Consider the following 12,903-nt stretch of genomic DNA (forward strand, 5'->3'; position numbering starts at 1 on the left):
ACACTTCCGCATTTAGACATATGTGCATAGTTAATGTGAGTATCAATGTTGGTAAATCCATTGGAAGGCCTGGAAAAGAAAATCATATTTCAGATCCTGTATATTATTGTATAATATAGTTATTTGATGAATACCGCTACCTCTGTTGGCCGATTGTTTAGTAACCTTTGCAGACTGTGCCTAAATTTGGACATGTATTACTCAAATTGTTTATTTTTATTTCATGCATGTTTATGCATTATTCCGAAGCTTGAAATGTCCATACCAATGATAATCACTTAAAACATACTTTACACTTACAATTTGTAAGATGTCTTAATTTTTAATAAACGAATAATTTACTTATGAAGAAATGAAAGTTTGTCTGAAACACAATCATTCGCGAGTAAAGATGTGCGCGGGTACAAATGTACGTGGGTGAAAATGTTTGCAGGTGCAGATGTACATGGGTGCAATCCAGTGCCGGATATAAACGACGTTTCACGGTTGTGTAAAATTTCTTAACTTGGACGAAATTCTTGTTACAGGCAAAATAGTACGCTAATCACGGATGAGGTTGAAATTTATTTGAAAACACTGATTTCATAAGGGTATATCGCTTGATAAATCGTCACTAGAATTCATAAATAAACAATATAACTTGTGGGGCTGGGAATTTCAGGGAAAACACGTTAACTGTTAAACCGGGTAAAATTAACCGGTTAATCGCAGAGTGATGTTTCACGCATCGAGGTAGTTTCATAATCGCTCTTCTACAAGAGTGGTTCGGACATTTGAAAGTATTTTAGTAAAACCCGACCCCGTTATTGAATGTCATTTATGTGACGAATATTCAGTGCCTGATGTGCAGATTCTACTTTGAGATATCATAAAGAAAAACAGCATCAGCTGTACACGTGTTGGATGACATTAAATATATATACGATTTTGCAATAAAATCGTTGATAATGTGTTTCGACCTAAAACTGATTCTGAATTTATCATTGTCAAATTTTCATAATCAGCAATCCTGATACTTTAATTATTCTCACAACTATTGGGTCATTATCGATACAGTTAGTGATATTCTTTTGAATTAAATGCCACACGAGATAAAATTTAGATGACGTAATCATTTTTGAAAGACTTGTACATTATAAAGACGATTTGCACTTGAGATGTCAGTTAACGGTTAAAAAAATCGTAACCGTTAACCATCTAAAATCGATTAACCGGTTAACCATTCCCAGCCCTTAATATAAGATGTAAAAGAAATATGCAATAAATCTTTGGTTGATTTAAATTTTAAGACATAAGTAAATAACGAATAGGTTTTGGCAAATAGCCAGAAATTATCAAATTGAAAAGAAACATTAAATTGATTAAAAAATTAATTGGAATCCATGTCGATAATGATAATACGACGAATACTGTATTTTAAAATGCGGGCGCTTTTGACAAAGTGGCAAATAAAACCTACGAGTCCGAAAATTGGATGCTTAATATGCTTGAGGCAATTTAAACTAAAAAATTTAGCGATATTTTAGAGCGTCTTGTTATAATATTACTCTATCGGATATATTGCGTTTTGAAAGGTTTTAAAACCAAAGTAGAGTATATCGTGATCAGGATGGCAAATGAATGTTCGTTTAACAAATTTTGTAATAGTTAGAAATAGAACTCTTTTTTTAATAGAAACTAATGGGGGGAGAACCATATGCAGATAGAATATTGAGGGATAAAATGTCAGAGTGTAATAAGAACTACAACAGAAATATCGATGGGGTGAAATTTCGGCTTCATAACACTTTAAGTTTATTTATCATTGTGTTATTTCTGTCACTTTTATCCATCCTAATTCTAATCAGATATTTTCTTCACAGAGAATGTTCCACTTGAGGACGAAAAGAAAAATCATTTATACTATTCTAGCATGTGTTCCATTTGCCTTGTTACACTTCATCATCAATAGCAAATTTGCTGATAAAGACAAAAAGTCCTTTTTCGTGAAAGATACAAGCAAAGAAGATTCGTACGAAGATTTAAACAACGTCAATCGCGAAGAATTGTATTATAGAGTTATGCGTGAAGCAGAAGTGGCATTTCAGGCCCAAAAGTTGAACTTGACAGTAAAATCTTTTTATAATGATATTTTTCAATTAAGCGACAGCAGAGTTAAATTCTATAGACGCAAAAACTATGACGAAGTTGAAAATTCATTAGTAAACAAGAGCAGAGTTGAAGATTCGTTCCTAAAATATTTCCCGATGTCTCCAGAAGGTACGGACATATTTGAACTCGCTTCTGATAATAATATATGTTCGAATTTGTCAATTTGATGTGGCTTGAATATTTATCAGATTTTCGTAATTGCAATATGTGTACTGTAGAAAGAAAATGCATTTTAGAGCTTTGTATTCGTTTTGTAATGATCAATCAGAAATGTTATTTGTAATTGTAGTGAGTAATCCCATCATTCCGCCATGTCGCGGGATTGCAGAGGGCTATTACGCCTTCGGGTATGAAACAATGCAAACAAAAAAGAAACGATAACCGATCTGTAACTTTCAAAGCTGTACACAAAACAGCGGTTTTACGGCATTGTTGCATAACAAATTAAAACATTTTATATTGTGGGACCCAATCAAGGACACAACGTGGGACACCATTTGATAAATACTTCTTATTGATTACAGACGCAATCCGTAGGTTTGGGAGTAAATTACCATACTGGGAGAAATATGAAATTCTAAACTATCCAAAAGTATATTACCTCGGATTGAATGCCAACAAAACTCAATTGAAAGAAGACGGCAAAAACAATTTTGGATTTGATTTTGATACATTGGTTGAAAACGAATCTGAGGGAAATTATGACGTCAGTGGTCACTATAAAATGGTAAGACATAAATATATTAGTTTTGATTATTATTACATGGTGAAGAGAAAACTGCACTTTATATTTTTGCATGTTCTAATCCAGGGGTGCGCAATTACTTTCCAGAGTGGGCTAGGCTAGTTACACATAATAGACTTGGTTACTAGGCCACAGACTCAAAACTATGAATAAAAACAGTCTATTTACAATAGCAGCTAGGCTAACGTTTATATAATAGCAGGAAGCACAATGTGACAATCGGGGTCATTATGACGTTGTTTTTAGCGGGAATTTATAGTATAAAAGTATAGTCGTGATTTCAGCAGACACAAGTGGGCCGAATGGAACACTTCGGTGGGCTGGATCCAGCCCGCGGGCCGTAATTTGCCCACCCCTGTTCTAATCTAATCAATTCAATGTTTTTTGTTCTATTATTTTAAGGTCCCTGGTGATCATATCGGTTACAGATATGAAATTATCAAATACGTTGATACTGGCTATTATTGCGATGTTGTTGTAGCAAGAGACTGGTCAAATCCAATTTTAAAAAATGTTGCCATTAAAATCATGCGTGTTAGAGGTCACAGGTAACTGAGTCCTAATTAAATACGATAAATCTTTACAGGTAAATTTCACTGATATTAATGCATCCGCCGTGGTCGATCTCATGTGCAAAGTTTGTACCCGAAATTTAGAGCAAGAGTTTTTGAAATGGTCACTTCCTTAATAACAAAACCCTGATCACCATTCCTGAATCCCGGCAATTAGCGAGAATTTATATATTTCATAAACGCCCATACATTTCGACCAATGAATCAGGGATAGGAAAAATTGGGTGTTCATTATCTTCGTAGTTTTCTTTCTAACAACCTTGCCCATTGCACAAATTATTAGCCTTGGCATGCTATTTCATTCCAATTATCTATTTGAAGAACGAGTTCAACTGAGGTCACCAGGGGTCAAAAGGTCACGAAAATCTGAGTGGGGAATCGTATTATCGCTTTGATAGATAAAAAAAAAATGACAGCATGGATTAGGTCAAGGTATATATCATCTGTATTATCTTTAAAAGTGCTATGTATGGATGAAATGTCTTTTCCCTCCTTCCGTCACTCTCATATTATTTGGTTAAAAAAGAACAAAAGGCCACAACTAACATACCACACACCCATTGTTGTGCTCTTCTTAGCTGACCTTTGTAGGCTGGGCGTTTGGCTACGATCAGTAGAGATTTCCTGCGTTTATGTATAGTTCGCAGATGTTAAATATATCTGGTACATTTACTATGGTAAGTAGCGAAAAACTGACTTTTATTGTTTATCATCATTTTAATTACCCATAGCCAACGCAAAAACATTTAAATGTGTGATATGCACATTTTCTGGCAATTGGTACTCCGTGCATGTGTCGGCGAAAGTTGTTGACCAGACCGTTCTAGTAGAATGTAGATGATTCAAAATGTATAATCTGTCCCGAGACTTCTATTGAGAAAACGTTAGGAACCGAAAATGGACGTGGGATGGGATGGGATATGGGATGCACCATCAATTGAGGATGGCGTTGAAAGAAAGCGACTGAAAGTTGTCTGTCACAGTAAATTTTTATATCATCTGAGTAACTCGTGCTACAAAGCATACACGATAAAATCTCAACTTGAAAGAATTTTAATTTATGTCCGATCTTTGAAAGGGATGCAGATGTTGAAAGAAGTGTTCCAGGGCTGAGGTGCGAAGCATTTTTTAAGCAAGACGAAAGGGTAGCTAAATATGAGAATGTTCTTAACACACTTTTAAAGTAAAAGTCCTCATATGAACTGAAGGTGAATAGAGCATTTAGTAAGGCAGGGACTTTATTCGAGGGAACTAGCACTCAATTTATCCTGAATGTCGCACAAAAAAACGAAAATCCTCTTGAAATGCCCCCCTAAAGAGAAAAGGCTACACAACATCCTCTCCTCAGTAACGACGTTATGCCCATCGACGTCAAAGAACAACTTCTCCATGTAAAATAAAATGCTGATGAGTCATACAAGAAACTTCGAACTGAAAGATTCATAAATGAAAAAATTCGACTTTCATCGTACCAACCTGAAAACAATTACTCCGAGAAAGGTGTACAGAAATTGAGGGCGAGGCAGCAATTAAGAAAGAAGATGCCCACATGAGACGAAGCTTGCAAATCGCCCAGGAGAAAAGGTTTTATTATGAATGAGCTACTTCAGTGTGATGTGTGTACAAAGTCCCCTCTACATCATCGACGTTATAAAAAACATTCGCAAACTTCCAAATAAGAATTTCGAAAGATTTGGGCATTTTTCAAATGCATTTTTGAGTTTTATCGCCTCCTCAACAAAGGGTGCTGAAATAATTGACTTTGAATTTGACTTGTACAAGGAAAGATCGTTGATTCTGAGCGTCAAAGAAGAGCGACTGTGGCACCCATAGAAATGCTTTATTGCAAGTCATTTCTACGGACTTAGTGGCGGCATTTTCATTGTTTGTAGGTCAAAGGCGTCTGATGCCACAGTGCCTTTATCCGACCACAGTGAAAGAAACTGACATGAGATGCAAAGCACGCCGCTAATTAAAGAACAAAACCAAAACATATATATCGTTGTTTTATCATCCGTTCGGACGTCTTCATCTTGTTTTTCTTACTACCGGAATAAGCTACATAGGGGCGGCCTCAATGAGCTTTGGATTAAAACTGGTGTTAGCAGTTCAACAAGAATATTCCTGTGCACATTTTTGCCAGAAAAAATTGGACCTGGTATGTATGATGTCCTTCCTGCTATTCATGCATTAATAACCGGCTGGGAAGGTTTTCTAATAAGGGAAGTGACCCTTTTGAAAACTTGTACCCAAATTTCGGGTACAAGTTTTGCACACGAGATCGGCCACAGCTGATACACTATATGCACCTATTATATTTTGAAAACATCGCACGTGACACGATGGCACAGAAGGGCCATGTCGTGATTATGTATTCAATAAATGTAAAGCCGACTTTCGTGCATTCACGAACGAATTTTTCAGTCGGATTCCTAATTTATCGCTAAGTGGTCACTTCACCGACGCTGAATTAATCTTCTTTTAAAGTTTTGTTTTGTGTTTTCAGCACCCTTAGACCTTTCTGGCAAGAAGTAGGTATGCTGCAGTATCTCAATACCCATGCTTCCGATTTGGATTATTTTACACGCATGTTGGCAACCTTCGAATTTCGCAACCATCCCTGTATAGTTTTTGAATTGTTGGGGTTAGTATTAGTCTCAGAAATAAAATACAGTGTATTTTAAAGAAGAGGTATCCTTAATTATTACATTTATTTGTATGCTCCCATAATTACATGAGGGAGACCGTGCGCTTTCGGAAAATGTTGTGAAAAAATCTAGTTTGCTACTATTGCATCAATCAATGTCAAATTTTACTACTTGAATCCGCTAAAAGGATATATATTCTTTTTTTTCAAGTACGATATTTTACTCAAAATTTTTCTGTTTCATTTAAAATTTAAATCCATTGAACTACTTTTTATGAAATTTGGCAACACATTTTTCCTAAGCAATTGTTGGCTTATGTCAGGTCGCCGTCACATTTCTCCACCGATCTTTTCAGCAAACTCAACTCAGTTAAAAAGCTGAGGCGGTACGTGTCCATCCATATATTTGAGCATTGCTCTATTAATCTGATTTACTAAAATGCTTAATGAATAGATAACATGTTATGTATTTGCTAAACATAGCATGATATCTATTTGGATGCAGAATTATTTTACTTTTACATGCATTTTTTACTTACCAAACTTTAATGTACTTCACAGAGGAACTATTGACTTAAAATATTTGAAACACTCCGTGCGAAACACAACATTGATACGAAGATATGCAAGTGATGCTTTGCATGGTTTGCGTATTCTCAACAGAATCGGCGTGTTGCACGGAGATTTTAAACTGGTAAATGCAATATATTGTCACATGCTGAATAATCATTGTTAATTACAATTTTACTATAGTGTGTAATCTGCCCTGATAGTGATAATTAGCAACTTTATCTCAATGAGAAACGACACTTTGGAAATTCACTGGTGCATAATGCATCAGTTTTGTGCTCTTGGCATTTGAGTTTTCGCTAGTAGTGGTTTTTCGTTAGTTTGCTTATATGTCTCTGTGTAGCAACAACACTTGAAACATAAAAGAACTCCATACAAATCCATACTGTTGGTTGTAGTTGGCTTGTGTATATATGTAAAGATTCTCTGATCACTAATAACTATAGTGCCTGAATATGTATATATTTATATATATTCTCTATGATTAAGCTTGCAAGATTATTCGCTAATCCATCCAAGTTCGCGTTGCTATTAACTAATATTGTCTGCTTATTTGGTAATATGCGCTAAAAGTTTATAAAACGGGTCGAGGCTTGAGACAAAGAGCCGCGATGACATTGGGTGCGAAACTGTCTCAAGGCCAGCTTCTTTTGATAATAGCAGAAAAAAATATACGCTGTGCTAAAACATAGCGGGAATTAAATTTTTCTATATGTTTTCAGCATAACCTGATGTATATTCATGGAAAAAATAATGAAAGCAATGGACAATTGATAAAAATAGGGGATTTTGGAGGAAGCTGCGTTGTTGGTCAACCAAGTATGTCTTTCTGAGATTATGATATTAAAAGTTATATCATTAGATTTTTGGTGCACAAAGTTCATGAATATAACGAATTTTTAAACTATTGTTAGAATGAACTAAAAAAATGATATGAAATGCTTATGAAACTGAATTTTTATCTTTTTATAGAATGTGGAATTCGGTATTACTTTATTACTCGAGCCTATCGTGCTCCTGAAATAATTTTCAACCTTCAACACACAACTCAGATTGACATGTTCAGTTTTGGGGTTTGGCTGGCAGAACTGTTTTTGGGTCAGCCCCCATTTTATGGTGAAGATAATGAGGAAGATCATTTAGGAGCAATGATGGAAGTACTCGGGCTTCCTCCAAGTCATATGATTGCAAAGTCACCTAGGAAGCACATATACTGGGGTAACTACATTGATAAACTTTATCTAGGCCAGTGGTTCTCAACCTTTTATGGCTCGTGGCCCCCTGTTCTCCATTCCAAAAACATTAACGTGTTGGATTGTATTATGTTTTTATTACCTTTTACGGAATGCAAAAGCAAACCACGGACAAGAAAGTAAGAGTTTTCTAGTATACAATCAATGGGAATCGCTCGGGACTGTCTGACGAATAACGAATAAGTTGCAAATCGCAACTTGCGACAAATGAACTAGCAGTGAAGAAGCTTTCTTTCTTAGTAGTGGGTAAGAATTTGATATGCCACCTCAAAGTTGCATTCAAAAGCGGGCTTTTCCTCCGGCGAAACTCGAACTTGGCCAATGTTGCCTTATTGTCAATCTAATTTGCTTGGCAGCCAAGAATATCAACGCTTTCACCCGGTGATGATTTTTGTCACGGTGATTTTGGAGTTTAGATGGACTTAATGATTCATTGCTCATTACATTCGAGAAATGCAAGTATTGAGGACATTCTCTGTCATCTCGATTTACTTTGGTAAAACCAAAGTAAATGTCGTTCCATTTTCGTATTTTGGCCATTAGGAATTTTTACAAATGGGTTATTCCGTCTATAGTACGATAGCGAAGGTTATCTCGCAGTCTAGTGAAACTACAGGTTAGACGGCCTACCAGCGAACTATTTTGATTGGTAGATTGCAAATTCCATTATGATCAAACAATTCACACACAAGAAAGTGAATACATATTAACCTATTCAGGCACTTAAACTGCGGCGAACACCTCAACAGAGAATTTTATTATAAAAGGAAAGTGTGCAAACGAAATCGTTTTAGGATCAATTATTAGCCTTGTGTCATTCATTGGCCCATTGTGTCATTCATGGCCCCCCTTGAACTTGGGATTCAGGGATTTTCCAACCTAATTATTTCTTTTGAATTTTCATCTTTGCTTTCTTTATATATATGTTTGTCTAGATGCCTTTCGACACAAAATTCACGATAAAGGAACGTATCGAAGGCCTTATAGTAGACCATTGTTGAAAGTTTTGGAAGGAATGGACTTCGTGTTAATTGACCTGATTTGCAGATGCCTCGAGTAAGTTTTGTTGAAAATCATTTAAAACGTTGTGTATTTTGTTTGTGATTGGGTTTCGTACGTTTGAATGTAAAAAAAAGAAAACATTTGTGTATGTCTAGTCACCTCATAGATCAGACTACATATTTTTTTTGTGCTTTTCCGTGCGTACTTATCCAGATACTATGTTATGGCGACACCATAAAATTAAGTTTAGGATCTAAGAACTTGGTGATTCATAAACCTCATGTACAGATGGGACCCTAACCTACGCATAACACCTGAAGAAGCACTTCGTCATCCTTCTATGACTGGAGTAGAGAAAGATTTGGAAGAATATCCAATAGTCATCCAACGATTTCTAGGGAAAATTTAATGTTGAAACTTGGTAAACGAAATTCGCAGCAGACGGAGGTGAATCGCCGCTCAGTGCGCTGGGATTTCAGATTCAAATATTTATTTTCGTCATGCAAAAACAATGTGCGATATGAAAAAAGAATAAATAATATAATGTAACAAAATGACGAACGGATATCGGCTTGTTGCAGTTGAGACGGGGTCGCGAAAAGACTCAGAGCGTCATCTAGTCAGCTGCTTTTTAAAAGTATCGGTAAAGAGATTAAGCCTAGTTTATCACAACTATTTCCACACTAATTTTTTACATGTTTTGTGTATGAAATATATAATTTTGCAATGAATAATAATTGCTTCCACATCGGACCAGCGGGGATTGGCAGGACAAAGTTAGATGGTGTGATAGTTGCCATACTAAGGACAGGTAATTGATTTCTGTTTAGAATGTTCAATTGATCACAAGAAGCGACATTTGATTTATTCAATGCCGCTAAGGTGGTAAACTTAGTGGAAAAGAGCGACAGTACGGCAGTATGAAAAGTGGTGGTTATGAAGGAGGTGGCCAGAATGTTAGTGGAGAAAGGATATGACGAAATAGATGTGTAAATTTTGCAGTAAAATAGAAATGTAGAAAAACAAGTATATATAAATAAGAATACTGATTTTTTCATGTTGCTTGAATAGAGTTACTGTGAAGAATAAGTGGAAGCGGCTGAAGGCCAAATATAACAGCATAAGAACCAAAACATCACAATCTGCACAAAGCTCCAGGTCAGCTTTAGCATGGCCCTATTTCAGGGCCATGCATGAGCTTCTTGGCTGTAGACCAAAAGTGCAGGTGAGGTCGCAATTAGTAAATATAATTTCAGGGTTTATCTTCCATGGTTGTTGTGGACACCAGCGAGCCACCAATTGGTCATGGCTCCAGTTTTGAATCGACTGTAACACAATTTGTGGCTGAGATAGAAGGTCAGTACAGAATAACATACAATAAAATCGGTTGAAAAATGGTTGATGCCAACACTGTTTTACCCGAATACATTATATTTAGTCGACGATCCCGAAAGCAGTTTGTTACAAAAGTCAGATGGCGAGTCAAAACAGGAACGGCCGCCAGGTTTGTCGAATAGTCATTCATAGTTTTTCATTTTTATCATTAGCGATCCCAAAACAAATTTCTTTTTCAAGCAATGCTTCTTTATAATATCGAAATATGCTTTGCCTTCAGTTTATGACAGTGTAAGCCACTCCACATCAGTCACTCCAACTACAAACCAGCGAAGGAGAATGAGGAAGAATAGTAGAGGAAATTATGGTTAGTTAAACCGGGATGTATGTGAATTACTGGCGGATACCACATCTTTGCTATTACTAATGTCCAATTTGATAAATTTCAGATTCCAGGACGAAAGCTATTTTACAAATATTCCGTGAAGAATGTGGAAAAGACAGGCTGGCATTTGCGTCAGCCTTGAATTATTTGACGAATAAAATATGAGAAAAATTGTAATCATTTTTAATAAATTGTAACTATTAAATAAATTTCAACTATTATAACAGGTTGGAATTGAACAGAGATCAAACAGAAAAAAAATTGGTCACACATGACCATACAGGTCGAAAAGTAGTTCGCTATGACCGCTTGAGCATTTGTAGCACCTTCGTCTCTAATCTCAATAGTCTGTGACTGTGGTGCTTCATTTTAGGAGGTTTCTCGGCACCGGCGATTGCGTCTCGTTACACTTGAGTGATGCGTCATGGTATTCTCTCAACGCGATATTACCATTGAGGTGTGGATATTATGGATCTCGCAGTCCTCAGCTATCTGGTTGTAGCCGATGTCTAAAGAGGATGTAGGTTATCTGACTGGTATGATATCGTTATATAATGTTTGAATGTCTTGTGTATGGTGGCCCATCGTTGTCACGCGTAAAATTTAAAAAAAAATGAAAAAATAAAATGAAAAAGCGAAAATAAAAAAATAGTTGTGAAAAAACATAAAAACAATTGAAAAAAAAGAAGTGAAAAAAAAAATTAAAAATAAAAACAAAATTAAAAATAAAAACAAAAAAAAAAAACGAAAAAAAAAAATTGGATAAAAAGAAAATAAAAAGGTTGACAACGGACCTCGTGGCCCGCGTTTTTATTTTTAGAAAATTTGATGCTGCTTGGGACCAACGTTGTCAGGCTTAATCCTACACGCACAAATGTGTTTCCTGGGTTTCTAACTCACTACTGACTTTTATTAGCAATATCCAATAAATTCAACATGAAAATGTTCTATAAATTCTCCATGCTACAAGTTCAACCACAAGAAATATATTTATAATAATGATAAGAGAATATAGAATTGAATATGAAAATTTGTTTTTACGTGTAGAAGGTAATTTAATTGGAAAATGCTGCTTAACTGCCCAGTTGTCTGGACACTCGTGCGATGCCGGTACGGTACCGTCTGACCGTACCGGTACCCATGCAATCACTCATGAAAGAATGGGAGATACGGATAGTCTCGTAGAATATAGACTACTGAAACACTCTCTGCGCCTGCCCCATACCGTACAGCCGTAACGTACCGATCCAGACAAATGATGAATCGCCCGTGCTCAACCATTTATTTCAATCCATACCTCGACTCACTATATTCTACTAGGATCGAGGTATGGATTGAAATAAATGGTTGAGCACGGGCGATTTATCATTTGTCTGGATCGGTACGTTACTGCTGTACGGTATGGGTCAGGCGCAGAGAGTGTTTCAGTAGTCTATATTCTACGAGGCTATCCGTATCTCCCATTCTTTCATGAGTGATTGCATGGCTACCGGTACGGTCAGACGCAAAGCGACTATAACCGACTACCGGTATTTGGTAAGACGGTACCGGCATCGCGAGTGTCCAGACAACTGAGTAGTTAACCAGCATTCTCCAATTAAATTACCTTCTACACGTAAAAACAAATTTTCCGAATTTTCGTATTCAATTCTATATTCTCTTATCATTTTTATAAATTTATTACTTCTTGTTGAACTTGTAGCATGGAGAATTTATAGAACATTTTCATATTGAATATTGCTCGAGAAAATCAGTAGTGAGTTGGAAACCCAGGGAACACATTTGTGCGCGTAGGATTATGCCTGACAACGTTGGTCCCAAGCAGAAGCAAATTTTCTAAAAATAAAAACGCGTGACAACGATGGGCCACGAGGCGGACCATCGTTGTCAACCTTTTTATTTTCTTTTTTTTCAATTTTTTTTTTTCGTTCTTATTTTTAATTTTTTTTTTTTTAATTTAAATTTTTTTTTTATTTTTTTTTTCAATTATTTTTGTGTTTTTTTCACAACTATTTTTTTATTTTCGGTTTTTTATTTTTTATTTTCAATTTTACGCGTGACAACGATGGGCCACCATACTTGTGCCTTTGACGGAAACGATTGCTTCTGAGAGCAAAACTCATAAAATAACATCTTGAGACAAATTCATTTCTGTTACCAAATTTTAATTTCCAGTTACCATCGCAACTTTTTCAATTTATCGTGACTAAAATACCACCTGACGCTCGACCAGGCCATAGGAA

The 12,903-nt window shown here is 36.0% G+C and overlaps 1 protein-coding gene across 1 annotated transcript; it reads left to right on the forward strand.

Moving 5' to 3' along the window:
• Positions 1-1,680: 1,680 nt before the first annotated feature.
• On the forward strand, positions 1,681-9,779 carry LOC120345725 (dual specificity tyrosine-phosphorylation-regulated kinase 3-like). Its single transcript, XM_078115268.1, has 10 exons — positions 1,681-1,764; positions 1,863-2,259; positions 2,676-2,878; positions 3,299-3,444; positions 5,975-6,112; positions 6,677-6,809; positions 7,408-7,504; positions 7,658-7,903; positions 8,874-8,994; positions 9,229-9,779. Exons 1-10 carry the CDS (start codon positions 1,681-1,683, stop codon positions 9,347-9,349), a joined length of 1,686 nt encoding a protein of 561 aa, XP_077971394.1. The 3' UTR covers positions 9,350-9,779.
• Positions 9,780-12,903: the final 3,124 nt, after the last annotated feature.

Source organism: Styela clava, chromosome 8, assembly GCF_964204865.1.
Source record: "Styela clava chromosome 8, kaStyClav1.hap1.2, whole genome shotgun sequence".
In the NCBI taxonomy this organism is placed as follows: domain Eukaryota; kingdom Metazoa; phylum Chordata; class Ascidiacea; order Stolidobranchia; family Styelidae; genus Styela; species Styela clava.